Raw genomic sequence first — 14,354 nt, forward strand, 5'->3', positions numbered from 1 at the left:
TAACTTTTTTAGAAATCGAATGAGATATGAAAGTATCGTAACAATAATTAAATGGGTATTTTAATGACTCATTTTGATTATTGTCATCGAAGATGCTATAAGTGTCACTTTTTTTTGAAAGGTACTCTAAGTGTCACTTCAAAGAGCAAAAATATACATAAAAATGAAGAGAAGTGGTATTCTCTCAGCCCATCCCTCCAATAATTGGTTTATATTGTTTTATATTATTTTATATTTGATTTGATATTTAATTTTTTTGATTTGCGTGCGATTTGACATTAGATTCACATTCCCATAATTAATTTTCTCACCCCCAATAATTAAATAAAATAACTTATTATATTACATCAAAGTGGATTGAGGGTACCTTTAATGTATGCTGTAACTTGTTCATTGTACAGGGTGACCCATTCGTTTACAGAATCATACCTATATCTTAACATGCGAGGCTAGTCCAAATTTTTGTGTAAAATTTGTCAGTTTCATTATAGCCAAAAGCTATATCTGCACAAGCAATGGCAATTCGCATGGTTTTTAAGACGCACTAGTAACAAGCAAGATAATCATCATAAGCAAGATGACATAATGGCATACCCCCACTTGTTAAGCCCCACATATATGTGCATACCACCTAGAGAAATAAACAGGTTTAATACAAGCACGGTGAAAAGCTAAAAAAAACATGTTTAAGAAAGAAGAAAAAGGGGAAAAAATATATTTATTAAGCCCCATAATACAAAAAAAAAAGAAAAAACAGTTTTCGCTAATTTTATGGCTTTATATCTTGTCTGTGACAGATGTAAAGTAGATGAAAATTATGGATTTAGGGCACCTACTGGATTATTAGGGTATGACAATAATGCATGGGCCAACGTTCAACAAGACTTGATTGGTGAGTTGAGAATATTTTGGGGCGAGTATGTTGATCTATTTGGTGATTATGAGCGTGTATTTTCTATCCACAACCCACATATATTTTTTGAAACAGAAGGACCAACACCGCTTGAAAACTGGATGTCAATGCCAGATATGTGTCACTTGATTGCTTCTAAATATAATGTGGCGTTACACCTTTTTAGTTATGAACACTGCTTGCCTTTTTTGCCCTTGCATTTTATACCTCCACCTGGACATGAGTGTATAACTATAGCAATAAGATTTGTGAATGGCAATCACTTTGTTCAGTTGGCATTGACAGATGATTACCTGATGCCTCCTACTATGATTCAGTGGTTTAGATATAGATATGATTTTGTAAACGAATGAGTCATTCCGTATAGTGAATAATTTGCAGCATATATTAAATGTACTCGTCAATCTACTTTGATGTGATATAATAAGATACTTTATTTAATTGTTTTGGATGAGAAAATCAATTATGAGGGTGGGAAAACCAATTATGAAAATATGAGTTTAATATCAAATCACACAGAAAAAAAATAAATAAATATCAAATCAAAGATAAAATAATATAAAAAATAAAAATATCTCAGACATCATCATTTCATCATACATACCTTTTCTTTTTTTGTCAACTTTTTCTTTGCCAAGACTCCCTCAACCGCATCTTCTGGGCGAATTCAATACGTCTTTATGAAATATTCATGAAGTCACAGCCATGCCAGTTACGGTCGCGTGTATTTCACACAGTCGTCATCAGTGTGGGATTGACTCTCTGCTACCCACCGTCGCTATCTAATCCAATGACCGCAACCCATCCTCCTCTTTTCTTTTTGGCTTTTCTCTACTTTTCTTTCGGCTCTGGTTTTTGGGGTTGTGGACCTGTGGTGAAATTTCCATGGAATAAAACTTCGTCTCTTTCTCTTTCTCTTTCTCTTTCTCTCTCTGTGTCTCAGGATATCACGAGTGAGTGGCAACAGTGTCGGTGGAGCTTGTGAGCATCCTATGTTGATTTAACATTCATCATTCACATTTCCCTTCTTTTTGACCCTACCAGTACCAATCCTACCTTTTCTGGATTGCATTCTAAACCTTTTTGTCTCTCCCTCTCTTCATCTACTGATAATGCTTGCTGGGTGATCCATGAACAAGCTCATAACTTGACCAACTGACACTCGCATACCACACCCACTCAAGTATGTCTCTCTTGGGTTTTTTTTGTTCTTCTACCATGTCAGCTTTTGGTTTTGTCTAATTTGGATGAATTGCATGAGTGGTAATTCTCTGTTGTAACGGCTGAATTTCTTTCACTGGCAAAATTTTTACCAATTGATGTGTAAATTGAGTCAATTAGCTGTTGATGAGTTGTAATTTGAAGCACCAATTGGTTCTTTAGAGGAATCAATTAGCAATTTGATACTGCATTTCTTCCTCCGACATTCATGCAATCTTGTTTGTGAACTTCACCCGCATCTGTTGATTGCAATTGTACGTTTCATGCTTGCCCATGTTGCTAACTTTCTCTGAATTCAGTGGTTGATGTATTTTATATAAGCATATGACATGATTTCTCTCAGATTAGTCCCCTCTAATGTGAGGGACAATCATAATGATCCACTTCAAAGGATGAGGAGTTTCCCATTTATATACTGCTTGTGTTGTGACTATGTAACCTTGCAATGACTGGGTGAATGAGAAATCGCAGCATCTGATAATGCGCATATGCTACACGATCAATGACTCATGCTTTTATTTGGAGAATTAAGTTTTGATGAAGTATGCTGCTTTAACAAACACCATAATATTCGCGTGCCACGATTTCTGCCTCCCCAGTGGTTTCTGCGATCATTATTGGTTTATATCATCAGTGGCATTTGAAATTTAAAGAAAAAGTTTCATTTGTATGAACTCGGAGTTAAATGCTGACAAGAAAATAAAAATATGTTATGTACCACACATTGTAAAGGACTCACTTGAATATATCTAGCAACCAAGTGTTCAGTCTCCTTTCTCTTCACGTCACATGCATTTGTTGCTCCCCCATTTCCAGCCCTTTGTCTTCGCAGGAATTGCTCTTGTTTATAAATAGTTGCTCACTATTTTGTGCATTAAGTAGATAATGTTAATCTTTCCTGGTTATTTGAAAAAAAATAGAAATATGGACCAGAAGGCGAGGCTTTGGAGGAGAAAGTCCTCAGAAAAGACAATCATTGCAACTGACAAAGTCGACATTTCTTTCAAAAGAATCGATGAAGAGGTAAATTGAAGCTTCTCTTTTTTATCGAACTCAAGGTTTGAATGTGTCCAGTATTGATTGATTGATAAGCATATTCACATATCCAAGTGGTGTTAAACACTCTGTCCAGTGTCCACTACTTCCTGGTACTGTGGAGAGGGGATGCCACCTGGGTAGGTGCAACGTCCCTCTTGATCCCTCTTGATCTATGTCACTGGATTCCTTTGTAGTGTTGCATATGCCTGAAGCCCTTTGCTTCGTTTTCAGTTATTTTCCTTTTCCATATGTTCCATTGTGATGGATGATGAAAATTTTGTGTTCATATGCATAGGTTCATGATGAATGCAGTAAGCTTCTTATTTCATGGCAGACATGTTAAATTTGACTGATATATAACACCTGTTTATTCTTATAAGATGCAGAACGAGGTGCGGCCAGATAGGGTGGCGAGAAACCTAAACGAGAAGTTAGCTTCTGTCCTCCTTGATTGTCATAATAAAGATGATCTGGCGGTAAAACAAGGGGAAGCGGCTCAAGAAGCTACTGGAGGTGATTTGTCATTATTACTCCTTCTCTTCGTTTGAAATGCTACCTTTTAAATGTTAGCTAATTACTGTATCCATTAGTCTTGGCTCATTCTTTAATAAGATAATATTCTTTTAGGCCTGGAGAAGCTACAAGCTCTAAGGGAAGCAGATTACCTCAAGAAAGAACTAGAAGAAGCTCGAAGGCAGGCAGTGGCAGCAAACGAGAAATTGACTCAGTCTGAAGCTGCATTGGAGGAAAGTACGAGAATACTGGCCTCTTTTAAAGAAGAGCAGGAGCACTTAATTTGTGATGCTGTCATGAAGACATCAACGGAATTTGAGGACAAGTTGATGGAAACAGGTAAACGACTTGCAAACTTGGCTAGTGAGAAGACTCTTCTGACCAAGGCCCTTCTAGTGAAAGAAAAATTGGTCGGAGATCTACATGCACGCCAGACTCAGGCAGCCGCAGAATTTAATGCACTAATGGCTCGATTAGATTCCACAGAAAAAGAGAATGCATTTCTTAAATATGAGTTTCACATGCTCGAGAAGGAGCTTGAGATTCGGAATGAGGAGATTGAATATTACCGACGATCTGCTGATGCATCACACAGACTGCAGTTGGAGAGTGTAAAGAAAATCACAAAGTTAGAAGCAGAATGTCAGAGACTCCACCTCCAGATGCGTAAAAGGTTTCCAGGTCCTGCTGCTTTCACAAAGATCAAGAAGGAAGGCCAAATGATGGTAACAAATCAGACAGAGTTGAGAGGAAAATTTCTGAGTCCCACAAGAGATATAGTTGTCAGAGATGCTCCTGTATCAGATGGTACTAATAAGAAGATTAGTTTCCTAATCGAGCAATTACGTGATATGCAAGAAGAAAATAGATCTCTCAAAGAAATAATGGCCAATAAGAATTCTGAATTCCATTCTCCAAGTACCCGGTGTTCACAGACCATTTCAAGATTATCAAAAGTTAATGAACAGCAGAAAGATCTCTCCAGCTGTCGCAAATACATGGAACTGACAAGGGGTAGTCCTATGTCAAATGAACGTTATCTGTCTACTAGTTTTGACCTTTCCAGTGATGATGGGATTAGCTCTTCTGATTCATGGGCAAACGCTCTAAAATCAGAACTGGAGCATTACAAGAATGAGAAATTCAAGACTCCAGACTGCAAATCCATTGGGGTTTCAGAAATGAGTTTAATGGATGACTTCGTCGAGATGGAAAAACTAGCTATCGTTTCAGTAGAAGCTCCTTCTGGAGATATGTATCCCTATGGGTTAAATGACAAGGAAATAGTTCCAGCTGTAAAAGGTAATACCAAGCTGGAAATTCACATGAAAGATGCAGGAGCTGATAAACCTTTCGACTGGCTACAGATTGTTTTGAGTGCAATCCTTAAGCAGCATTGTATCTCAAAAAGAAGTGTAGGTGAACTTATTGAGGACATTAAAATTGCTTTCGGTCATCAAAGTAATACAAATCCCTGCGAGGCGAGAGACTCTGGTATTCGCCTAATCAGTGGTTCTCCAAACATGTCTTCACCTAAAGAAGCTTCCAGACTGGCCATCTCAGTAAAGGAAATCAACAAACAACATAGTCGATCTAATTTGAGTGAGTCGATCTGCAAAATTGTTGAGTTGATCAAGGGGATCAATGTAACATCTTTAGTCATTAAGGATACTCCGAATACTTGTTCTGAGAGAGATCAAAGTTCCTTAGCATCCGCCACACCTCCAGATTACTATGTGCATGTTTTCCAATGGAGAACTTCTGAACTTAGTTCGGTTCTAGAACAATTTGTTCATACTTGTGATGATCTGTTGATTGGGAAAACTGACATTGTACAATTTGCTCAGAACCTGTCATTTTCTTTAGATTGGATTATGAACAACTACGTTAGCCTTGAAGATGCTTCAAATGCTAGGGATAAAATCAAGAAGCACTTTGGTTGGAGTGAATCAAGAAATGACAATCAAGCAGGAACTATAATGGATGGTCCTCTTGTGGAATCACATGTTCATCATAGATCTGAAGAGCAACCATCAGCTTTGCGCTTAGATTCTTCTGCATGTGACCGAGATTTCCAGTCTCCAAAGGGGAACACTCAGTGTAGTCTGCAAGAAGAAAACAATAGATTAAGAGAAGAGAAGAAAATTGTGGAGTCTGAAAAGAAAGGTATGGCAGCCAGCGTACTGTCCGCGAAAGATACAAGTGAGGCTTTGACACTACAACTTCAGGGATCAGAACAAAGCATTGGAAGCATGCAAATGGAAGTAAAAACTTTGAGAGAATCAAATAAAACGACCGAAGATGAGATTGAAAATCTGAAATTGATGAATGAAGATCTTGATACCCAGCTGACAGTTGCTAAGGCTAAACTGAACGAGGTCATAAAAAAATTGTCATCTTTGGAGGTTGAGTTGGAGGATAAAAGCAACACATGTGAGGAATTAGAAACAACATGTCTTGAGCTTCATCTCCAACTAGAGAGGTAGCTATAAACTCTTCAGCTTCTGTTATTCATAAATCTTTTTTTCCTTTTTCTTTTTACAAGAGAGAATTCTGAATATTTATTAACCTATACAGTGTTCAAAAGAAGGAAGCTCAGAACTACAGCAGAAATCAGGAGGAAAAGTCATCACAAAATGTAAGTCACTGACATCTTAACATGGAAGTTTGATATGCCTGATATTTCCAAAGTTTATTGTATTTATTACAGTTAACATAATATTTAACATTTTTGAAGAAGCGGCATAGAAGCTAATCCCTTTTAACTGCCAATTTGTAAGACAGTTATTTTATTCAGCGCTATTGTATATTGTTATATTTATTATCTGCCGAGTTCAACTTCATGTAACAATGAAGTCATCATATTCAATCAAGGAAAGTATAACATATGCAGATATAATCATGTATAAAAGTCCATATTAATGTAGCTGTTCAAACTTGCAGGTTTTGGAGATTGCAGCTGCTTCCGTAAAATTGGCAGAGTGTCAAGAAACTATTGCTAACCTTGGACAACAGTTGAAAGCACTGGCTTCAACAAAAGATGCAGTACTCATCGACAAGGTTTTCTCTACCACCAGCCCTGCAACAACCCTGACCCATAATAGGAACATAATCAAACGTTCATCCTTACGTGATCAAATGCTCGCTGAAAATGATTCTAAAGTAGAGGTTCTCAAATCTCCCAGTATGGAAAGCACTGAAGAAATGCAGAAGCTAGAACCTGCACCCTATCTATCTACGGCCTTAGCGGGTGCTCCCGAAGCATCTCTTGGCTCAAAGCAGAAGGCTGGTAACGTGACTGCTGGGGCCTTGGCTGTTGTGCCTAGCAAGAAACAAGGAGGGATCGGCTTCCTGAGGAGGCTACTAATGAGAAGGAAGAAAGGAAACAGCAAGAAACAGAAACTTGTGACTGGGAAAAGATGAACCCCAACATCAAGGAAATTTTTGCTGCCTAGATGGTAGCAAATACTCAGTGAAACCAAGAAAACTAGTCAGCCATCTTCCTGGTATGATTGTCGATAAGTATGGTGTCTGGTTGTCCTACCTTGATTGTCCGAGACAGTAAATATTTGCACGTCCTTTTTTCAGTTGTTTTTCTGTTTAATGTGATAAAGTGAGATGTACAGTTCTTGAAGTATTGCTGACATTAATAAATGTGGATTTGGATATGCAACTTTGTCCTTGTCTTTATGCTCCACAGGTTCTGGATATAACCGGGGATGTCAAATGGTGTATCCCTGGGTATTAGCAGCACAGAGATTTCCTTGCTCCATAATTTTCCCTGACATTCTATCTGGTTTTTTTTTGGTGATTTGGAAATCTTCGAAAACACGATGATAGGTCAGTTACCTTCATTGACACAATGTCACTCTAAGCTTAGTGCCAACTTGGATTTAGTGTGCTTGGAAGCTTGAGAGAAGGGATTTTGAAAAGAAAGCAAAAATTGAAGGCAAAATTGTGAGAATTCACACTTTGCTTCCACTTGCCTCCCAAAAATTCAGCTCAGTAGAAGATGTCCATCAAGATGCAACTGATTAAGAGACAGAGAGAGCCTATTTGCTCATGCAATAAGCATTTGAATAACAGAGCAAATAGAAATGCATCAAATGAGCATTAACTTATAGATTATTCCCAATTTCTTTCTCTTGAATCCAACTCAAGCAGAAACAATAACTCAAATAATACTTCTCATCTCCTACTAGGTAAACAACTCTTGTGCGCAAGACGCTCGTAGTTTCCAAGAATTGAACTTGTGACGCATAGATTGTACCATTGCAACACTAAAGTGAGTCGCTTTTCAATCTCTATACAAAACAAATCTTGCAATTTCATTGAGTCCGGCCTCCTTGTAGCATTCAGCGACGCGCTCCAAACAATTGTCCCATGATCCTTCAATAGAAGCCAAGTCCAACAAAAATGCAGCCTCATCCAATGCAATCTGCAATGGAAAATTATAACTCATGGTGCCATTTTCACAACTTCAACAATAAACCTCTCCTTGTACCGGACCGTATGTGGTTATCATACTAATCAAACAAAAGAACAACACAAAAACATTACCTGAGCAGGCGCCTTTCCTTTCTTAAGATCTTCTTGTCTTCCCTCTTCTGTCACCTTCTCCTCCATATATTCAATTTGCTCATCCTCCCAATGTGCAATGGTAGCAACTTCCTGAAGAAGTGGCCGACTAAAATCAACACAGGATAAATTATCTGTAACAACAAAGTTTAATAGCAAACCTAACAATAAAAAATGCATGTAACATAAATGCAAATACTTCGTTGGATGTGTGGCCACGCGAGGAAAGATAGGATAAGAAATAAGATTATTGGATCTAAGGTAGGAATAACACCAATTGAAAATAAGTTGCGAGAAAACCATCTTAAGATTATTAGATCTAAGGTAGTAAAAGCACAAATTGAAGATAAGTTGCGCGAAAACCGTTTAAGATGTTATAAGTATGTTCAACGAAGAGATAACAACATGGCGGTAAGGAGAATCGAGAGAATTTATATAGGAGAGAGTAAGAAGCGAAGAACAAAACATAAAAAGATATGACTTGAAATAGTAATAAAGAATATAGATTCAATAGGAGTTGATGAAAGTATGATCCTAGATAAAAATGAATGGTGGAAACAAATACACGTAGTGTATTCCTGTTGATTTTCTCATAAACTCATGTAGCCTATTCGAAACTTTTGAGATAATGGCTCTATTGAAGAAGAATAAAAAAAAGGAAAAAAAAAATCTTGCCTGATATTCACAACCTAGAGTCCACCAAGGGGATTTCAAAGCAACCCTTGCAGCATCTTTGGATTCTGAGATACGCCCAACTCTACATGTAGTCGTTAAATGAGCTACTTGAGGATTACAAAAATACAAATAAACTCAAAAGATAAATTTTGAAAGATGAAGACAAATTTCTACTGACTTCATCAAAACTTCTGCATTAAACACGTAAGGCCGCCCAAATCCTGGAAAAAGATCCTTCTTGGTATAAAACTCTCCCGTCACCATTGCTGAAACCTTCCAACCCCAATCACAAAAATTTGTTTATATTGGTTTTAAACCTATTATAATGCTAATCACATCATAAAATTCAAAATTACAAATATCTTACTTGATCTCCTTGCTCAAAATGACGCTTCACTTTACGCTCTAAGACATCTGGGAACAGCCCAACCTAAGTTATTATAAAAACTGTCATCAGGTACATTTTCTATGAACGCAACATATAAAGCTCTTCCTTTACCTCTTTCAAAAGGTAAATGTCAACATTAGATATCTGAGATTCAGCAAAACCACCCCTTCTGTAAAGTTTTTTCCCAGCTTCTGATGAAGCATGAAATAGCGCACCGTTACTTTCACTTAAATTCTTAGCATCTTCTTCAACCAGAATTCTGTGAATATACTGATCAACCTGTTTTGCAGAAGCCGGAAGATTTAAGTTGTTTTATGCAGTTGCAATTGAAGTGTTAGCAGAAGAACTAAATCCTCAAGCTATCCGTTGCCGTTCTAAGTCTAGTCTGACAGAATCTTTTGCCCCCACTCCGAACCAGAATAAAGAAACAAAAAATGAAGGAACTTTGAGTTGCAAAATAGTACAGCATGTACAATATAATGATGCATATAACTACATCATATCCAATCTAAATGTACATGTAAATGCATGCTTTAAGTATAATGGATTACATTCTTGGCTAAAAGCCACACCCCATGCTTGCGAACTTCCACAACTGGCATCTCCATTCTGTGTGAATACCAACAGTTTTACAAATATGAATAAAAAAACAAAATCTTTTTTAAGCACATGCCAGGTTGCAATTTCATGTATATGGAACAACCCAATAGTAATATGAATCTCTTACCCAGCTGGAGCTGTTGGCCAGCGTAGTAATGCAGTTACAGCACCTAAATAAATAGAAAAAGAAGCAATTAAACAAAATTCTTTCCTACGAAGACATTCATGACTTTTGGATACAATATGATTTCAGCAATTAATTATTAGTTTGTTACCTGAGAGGTTCGCTGATAAAGGAATAACAAGGGGGATTAATCCTTGCCTAGATCCAGGAGAAATGATCGTTTCACCTGTAATTCAAACATCAACATGATCTATCGGTTGAAAAGACGAACATGTCTCAGTAGAGAAGGATCTTGTTCTCAATTTTCATAAAGCTTCTGGGCCTTGAGCACAAGGCATCCCAGCTGCATGAAAAGTATTCAGTGATTTTCCACTTTCTGGAATCTTTTCCAGCTTATCAATGAAAAAAAGATGTTTGAGAAGGACGTAAATAGGATAGCTAATGAGAACAAGCAAGAAACAAAAGAAAAAAATATTCATTCTGACTTCATTGAACCAGAAGCATAGTGGAAGCTGCGTTGTCGTTTTTTTTTTTCTTTCTTTTTCTAACAATGGTATCAGAGGCTTTTCCTCGCAGCCCATCCGCACTAGGTAAAAGTACCAGCTGGTCCATATGACCTGGGGGTGGCCCAAGGAAATTATGGTGTGAGTGAAGCTTCAAACCATCACCCCATTATTTTTTGTCAGAGGCTTATCCCGGACGGCTTGTCACCTAAGCTAACTCCTTGGGGTTGAAAGTTGAAACATAATGAAAGTCAATATCAGAACATGTCAACCAGAGTCTATACAGAATTCCTCCCATGATGAAGGTAAAGGCAGATAGTAAACTAGCCTTAGAAAGCATAAGAAAAATCAAAGAGCAGCATATCAAGGTATTATCAGAAGTCCCAAACAGTAGACTTTAGATACACTATAAGAAACACATTGCTGCAATCATAACAGAAAATGGGAAAGTCTGAAAGTTTCAGCATTTCCTACCTCTAGTTTGAAGCATTTTCAACAAATACTGGAGATTCTCAGGAGGTTGGGTCACAGCTACATCTCTGATAAATGATATATGGCCTGCACTTTGATTAACATATGGTATAAGGAACTGAACTGAAAAACACACATAATTAATCATACGGATTAATCCAATAGTAATCTCAATTCAGCAAACTAAGAAGTGAGGAAGGTTATATAGGATTATACCCATTACAATGAATTGATTGGTTATCAAACTTATTTCAGGCAGGTAATGTATCCGTGGCACCTGCGCAACTCAATCCTCACAAACTCCAATTCTGATAAACCTAACTGAAATCCCCACGATTACAACATTCGACATTCTTCTTATGCAGTGAAGACCCATACCAGGAAAAAAAAACATTTCCAAGTTGAGTCCAAGAATGCATACCATGTTCACATATTCACATCCCAGAATCAGATACATGGAGATATTAATAGAACAACTGATATTCTCTTACATGATTGTTCTTACCAAAAGAAGAGGAAGAGCATTTAACCCCAAATCTTGCTTGGTGGAGAGGGAAAGAGGCAGCAAAAGGGATTCTTTGCAACCCAACAGCATACATTTTGGTTTTCTTCTCCAGGGAAGTCCAGCGATTGGTCAAGTTCACAGCAAAAAAGGATAAGAAGCCAAGATGCGCAGCACAAGCAGAACCATCCAAGCCGTCTTATTTTGAAACGCAACGTTTTGAAAATGTGTAATTATATGCAGCCTCAAGGGCAGTTTCACTGCAACCAAAACCCTAAATTCCATGTGTATACTGAACGCAACCGTCGTATATATAATTCACCGCCTTCATTTTCTCTCTCTCCAGTCTCTCCGGTTTACTCCGTCGCCGAGTCGATAAGCACAGTAATAGAGGGGATACAACCATGGCAGCCGCCGCAGAATCGGTGCAATGTTTCGGAAGGAAGAAGACGGCGGTGGCCGTCACCCACTGCAAGCGTGGAAGGGGCTTGATCAAGATCAACGGCTCCCCTATCGAGCTGGTTGAGCCCGAGGTCCTCCGCTTCAAGGCCTACGAGCCCATCCTCCTTCTCGGACGCCACCGCTTCGCAGGTGTCGACATGCGCATCCGTGTCAACGGTGGAGGGCAAACGTCCCAGATCTACGCCATCCGTCAGAGCATTGCCAGGGCTCTCGTCGCCTACTACCAGAAGTACGTGGACGAGCAGAGCAAGAAGGAGATAAGGGACATCCTCTACAGGTATGACAGAACGCTGCTGGCCTCTGACCCCAGGCGCTGCGAGCCCAAGAAGTTTGGTGGACGTGGTGCTCGTGCAAGGTTCCAGAAGAGTTACCGTTGAACGGGAATGTTCGTTTTGTGCTTCTGTTTTGGCATACTTCAGGTTCTGGTCTTTTTTGGTAATTGAGACCTATAGATTTTGTGGTTTTAGTGATCTGATGTTCTTGTTCAAAGACCATATCAGTATGTTTTCCAGTTAAAAGTTCATATTACAAATGCATGCCTTTTGAATCTCGGTTGTCTCCTGCATTGCTTTTATGCCTTCAATTCTTCAGTTATGGTGGAATGTTATAGAGAATTCCTTGCTACATCATTGAATTTGACCACATGGACTGGATTTTCCGCTGCAAAACAGTCAGCAACTCCCTGATTTTGTCGAGATGTTATTTAGTTTTTGTTCTTATTGTAGGATTTTAAATATTTCTTATTGTAGGATTTTATGTCACCGTATTCGGTGGTTTCCACTTGAAATGAGTTGTACAGTGAGTGATAATTTTATATAAGATTTGCTGCCGAATGAGAAGCACAAGCTTTGATTTTTTACTTAAATTTTGAGTTGATGTGTAGTAGAGCTTGTTACGCTCATTGTTTTCTTGTTAAAGTTTTATGCTTTGGAGAATGATAGTTGTGTTACTTTTATTTACATTTACATCTACTTACATTTGCTAGTTCTTGATCGCTTTTTCTCTACGGTATGTGTTGAAAGAATCTAGGTAACACAAGAGGGGGGTGAATTGTTTTACCCTTAAAAATATGTCAATTTTGAGTTTAAACCTACTGATTTCAGATTACTTTAAATCTTATAGAAACTTGATATTAGTGAATATAAGCTTGAGGTCTAGGTTAGTTCAAGTAGGAATCAAGTACTAGAACTAAATACAACAAGCACACACACAAATAAACAAGTAAAGAGTAGGGTAAGAGAGTGCAAACAGATTTATAGTGGTTCGGCTACGTATAGTCCTACATCCACTCCTCAAGGCTCCTCCTTGAGAGTTTGAATCCACTATGATTTGCTTGTTGAAGAGCCAAGCCTCTCTCTTTACACCAGCTGTTGTTTAAAGTGCCAACTTCACTTTACAATGGCTGTTTTGGCTTACCAAGTGCCAGCCTCACTTTCTTGTGATTTTGTAAGCTAACCACCAGCACTTAGACTCTTAATTGTGTGTACAAAGTGACTCTATAATGATCAAGGAGTGTACAATGAAGCTCGAGTATTTTCTGAGTAAGAATGAAGGCTTGAATGCTTGTAAAACTCTCAGAGAATTGGAATCAAGTTCTGTATCTTTCTATGAAGTATGTATAAGCATTTATATGCACTAGAATTCCTAAATATGTCTGTTGCATTGAGCTATACCTTTTTGACCTTTAAAGCTTTGTGATATGAAAGATTTCAGCTCCCATTTATTTCTTTTGCAGCTGTCTTTTACTTCTTGTCTTCTCCATTTATTTCTTCTTATCTCTTCAATAATTCAAACAACTTATGTCATCTCTTTTATTTCTTTTACAGCCACATTTGACTTCTTATCTCTTTCACCTACTTCATTGCTTTTCTTTTCAACAATTGCAGCCATCTTTAACTTTTTGCAGTAACTTGAACATGTGATGTTTGTAGGTGCTAGGAAAGTCTTCATAATTTAATTTTCAGCATGCTTTGCTAGCTGTCATTTCAAATCAGCTGCTAATCTTTATTTTCTGCACTCATTCATTGAATTTCAGCAAGCTTTGACTTTATAGGATGACAACTTGTGATATGCTAACTTGTCTAAGAGTAGCAAAGGCCAAAACAACAAGACAATTCATAGTGAAATCTGGAACCTGAAACTTAGTGACTTGTAAGCTTGATTAAAAGCTTCATGTCTTGATCTTTGTTAGCCTTGCAAATTAAAGCATTAAAGGATAGAAACAAGTTCAGAATATAATTAAGAACGCATGGCAAACATAGAACACATATTTTGATCAACATATAGAATGCACACTTCATCATCAAAACTCATATCATAACATTCTCCCCTTTTTGATGATGACAAAATAATTTAAGTCTTGATGT

General features: G+C 37.8%; 4 protein-coding genes across 7 annotated transcripts; 3 read left to right on the top strand and 1 right to left on the bottom strand.

Moving 5' to 3' along the window:
- The first annotated feature begins 585 nt into the window (after window positions 1–585).
- Window positions 586–1,266, top strand: LOC119980308. The gene is made up of 2 exons (XM_038822964.1): window positions 586–647; window positions 798–1,266. Exons 1-2 carry the CDS (start codon window positions 586–588, stop codon window positions 1,264–1,266), a joined length of 531 nt encoding a protein of 176 aa, XP_038678892.1.
- Window positions 1,267–1,626: 360 nt separating this feature from the next.
- LOC120014472 (filament-like plant protein 7) lies at window positions 1,627–7,361 on the top strand. 2 transcript variants are annotated; one of them, XM_038866434.1, is made up of 6 exons: window positions 1,627–2,096; window positions 3,055–3,157; window positions 3,553–3,685; window positions 3,800–6,167; window positions 6,263–6,323; window positions 6,629–7,361. In XM_038866434.1, the coding sequence occupies exons 2-6, from the start codon at window positions 3,059–3,061 to the stop codon at window positions 7,106–7,108; spliced, it is 3,141 nt and encodes a 1,046-aa protein (XP_038722362.1). In that variant the 5' UTR covers window positions 1,627–2,096; window positions 3,055–3,058; the 3' UTR covers window positions 7,109–7,361. The 2 variants fall into 2 exon arrangements, with proteins under 2 accessions (XP_038722362.1, XP_038722371.1); XM_038866443.1 differs by having other exon boundaries at window positions 1,628–2,096; window positions 3,559–3,685.
- Window positions 7,362–7,773: 412 nt separating this feature from the next.
- LOC120017158 (protein IN CHLOROPLAST ATPASE BIOGENESIS, chloroplastic-like) lies at window positions 7,774–11,770 on the bottom strand. 3 transcript variants are annotated; one of them, XM_038870276.1, is made up of 12 exons: window positions 11,530–11,770; window positions 11,241–11,301; window positions 11,028–11,111; window positions 10,202–10,276; window positions 10,054–10,096; window positions 9,878–9,935; window positions 9,438–9,605; window positions 9,306–9,368; window positions 9,117–9,211; window positions 8,939–9,020; window positions 8,246–8,356; window positions 7,774–8,123 (listed from the first exon to the last, which is right to left on the bottom strand). In XM_038870276.1, exons 1-12 carry the CDS (start codon window positions 11,617–11,619, stop codon window positions 7,983–7,985), a joined length of 1,071 nt encoding a protein of 356 aa, XP_038726204.1. In that variant the 5' UTR covers window positions 11,620–11,770; the 3' UTR covers window positions 7,774–7,982. The 3 variants fall into 3 exon arrangements, with proteins under 3 accessions (XP_038726204.1, XP_038726223.1, XP_038726212.1); XM_038870295.1 differs by having other exon boundaries at window positions 11,241–11,377; window positions 11,530–11,687; XM_038870284.1 differs by lacking the exon at window positions 11,241–11,301.
- Window positions 11,771–11,813: 43 nt separating this feature from the next.
- LOC120017174 (40S ribosomal protein S16-like) lies at window positions 11,814–12,553 on the top strand. The gene has a single exon (XM_038870306.1). It carries the CDS (start codon window positions 11,931–11,933, stop codon window positions 12,363–12,365), a length of 435 nt encoding a protein of 144 aa, XP_038726234.1. The 5' UTR covers window positions 11,814–11,930; the 3' UTR covers window positions 12,366–12,553.
- Window positions 12,554–14,354: the final 1,801 nt, after the last annotated feature.

Source organism: Tripterygium wilfordii, chromosome 2 (assembly GCF_013401445.1).
Source record: "Tripterygium wilfordii isolate XIE 37 chromosome 2, ASM1340144v1, whole genome shotgun sequence".
NCBI lineage: Eukaryota > Viridiplantae > Streptophyta > Magnoliopsida > Celastrales > Celastraceae > Tripterygium > Tripterygium wilfordii.

Excerpts from the sequence above, each read along its gene's own strand:
- LOC120017158 (XM_038870276.1), bottom strand. The coding sequence starts at position 11,619 with ATGCTGTTGGGTTGCAAAGAATCCCTTTTGCTGCCTCTTTCCCTCTCC. Across the intron at positions 10,097-10,201 it reads TTTATCAGCGAACCTCTCAG|GTGCTGTAACTGCATTACTA; the intron begins GTAACAAACTAA and ends CTATTTATTTAG. Across the intron at positions 9,936-10,053 it reads TGGCCAACAGCTCCAGCTGG|AATGGAGATGCCAGTTGTGG; the intron begins GTAAGAGATTCA and ends GTATTCACACAG.
- LOC119980308 (XM_038822964.1), top strand. The coding sequence starts at position 586 with ATGGCATACCCCCACTTGTTAAGCCCCACATATATGTGCATACCACCT. Across the intron at positions 648-797 it reads CCACCTAGAGAAATAAACAG|ATGTAAAGTAGATGAAAATT; the intron begins GTTTAATACAAG and ends TGTCTGTGACAG.
- LOC120014472 (XM_038866434.1), top strand. The coding sequence starts at position 3,059 with ATGGACCAGAAGGCGAGGCTTTGGAGGAGAAAGTCCTCAGAAAAGACA. Across the intron at positions 3,158-3,552 it reads TCAAAAGAATCGATGAAGAG|ATGCAGAACGAGGTGCGGCC; the intron begins GTAAATTGAAGC and ends TATTCTTATAAG. Across the intron at positions 6,324-6,628 it reads AGGAAAAGTCATCACAAAAT|GTTTTGGAGATTGCAGCTGC; the intron begins GTAAGTCACTGA and ends TCAAACTTGCAG.
- LOC120017174 (XM_038870306.1), top strand. The coding sequence starts at position 11,931 with ATGGCAGCCGCCGCAGAATCGGTGCAATGTTTCGGAAGGAAGAAGACG.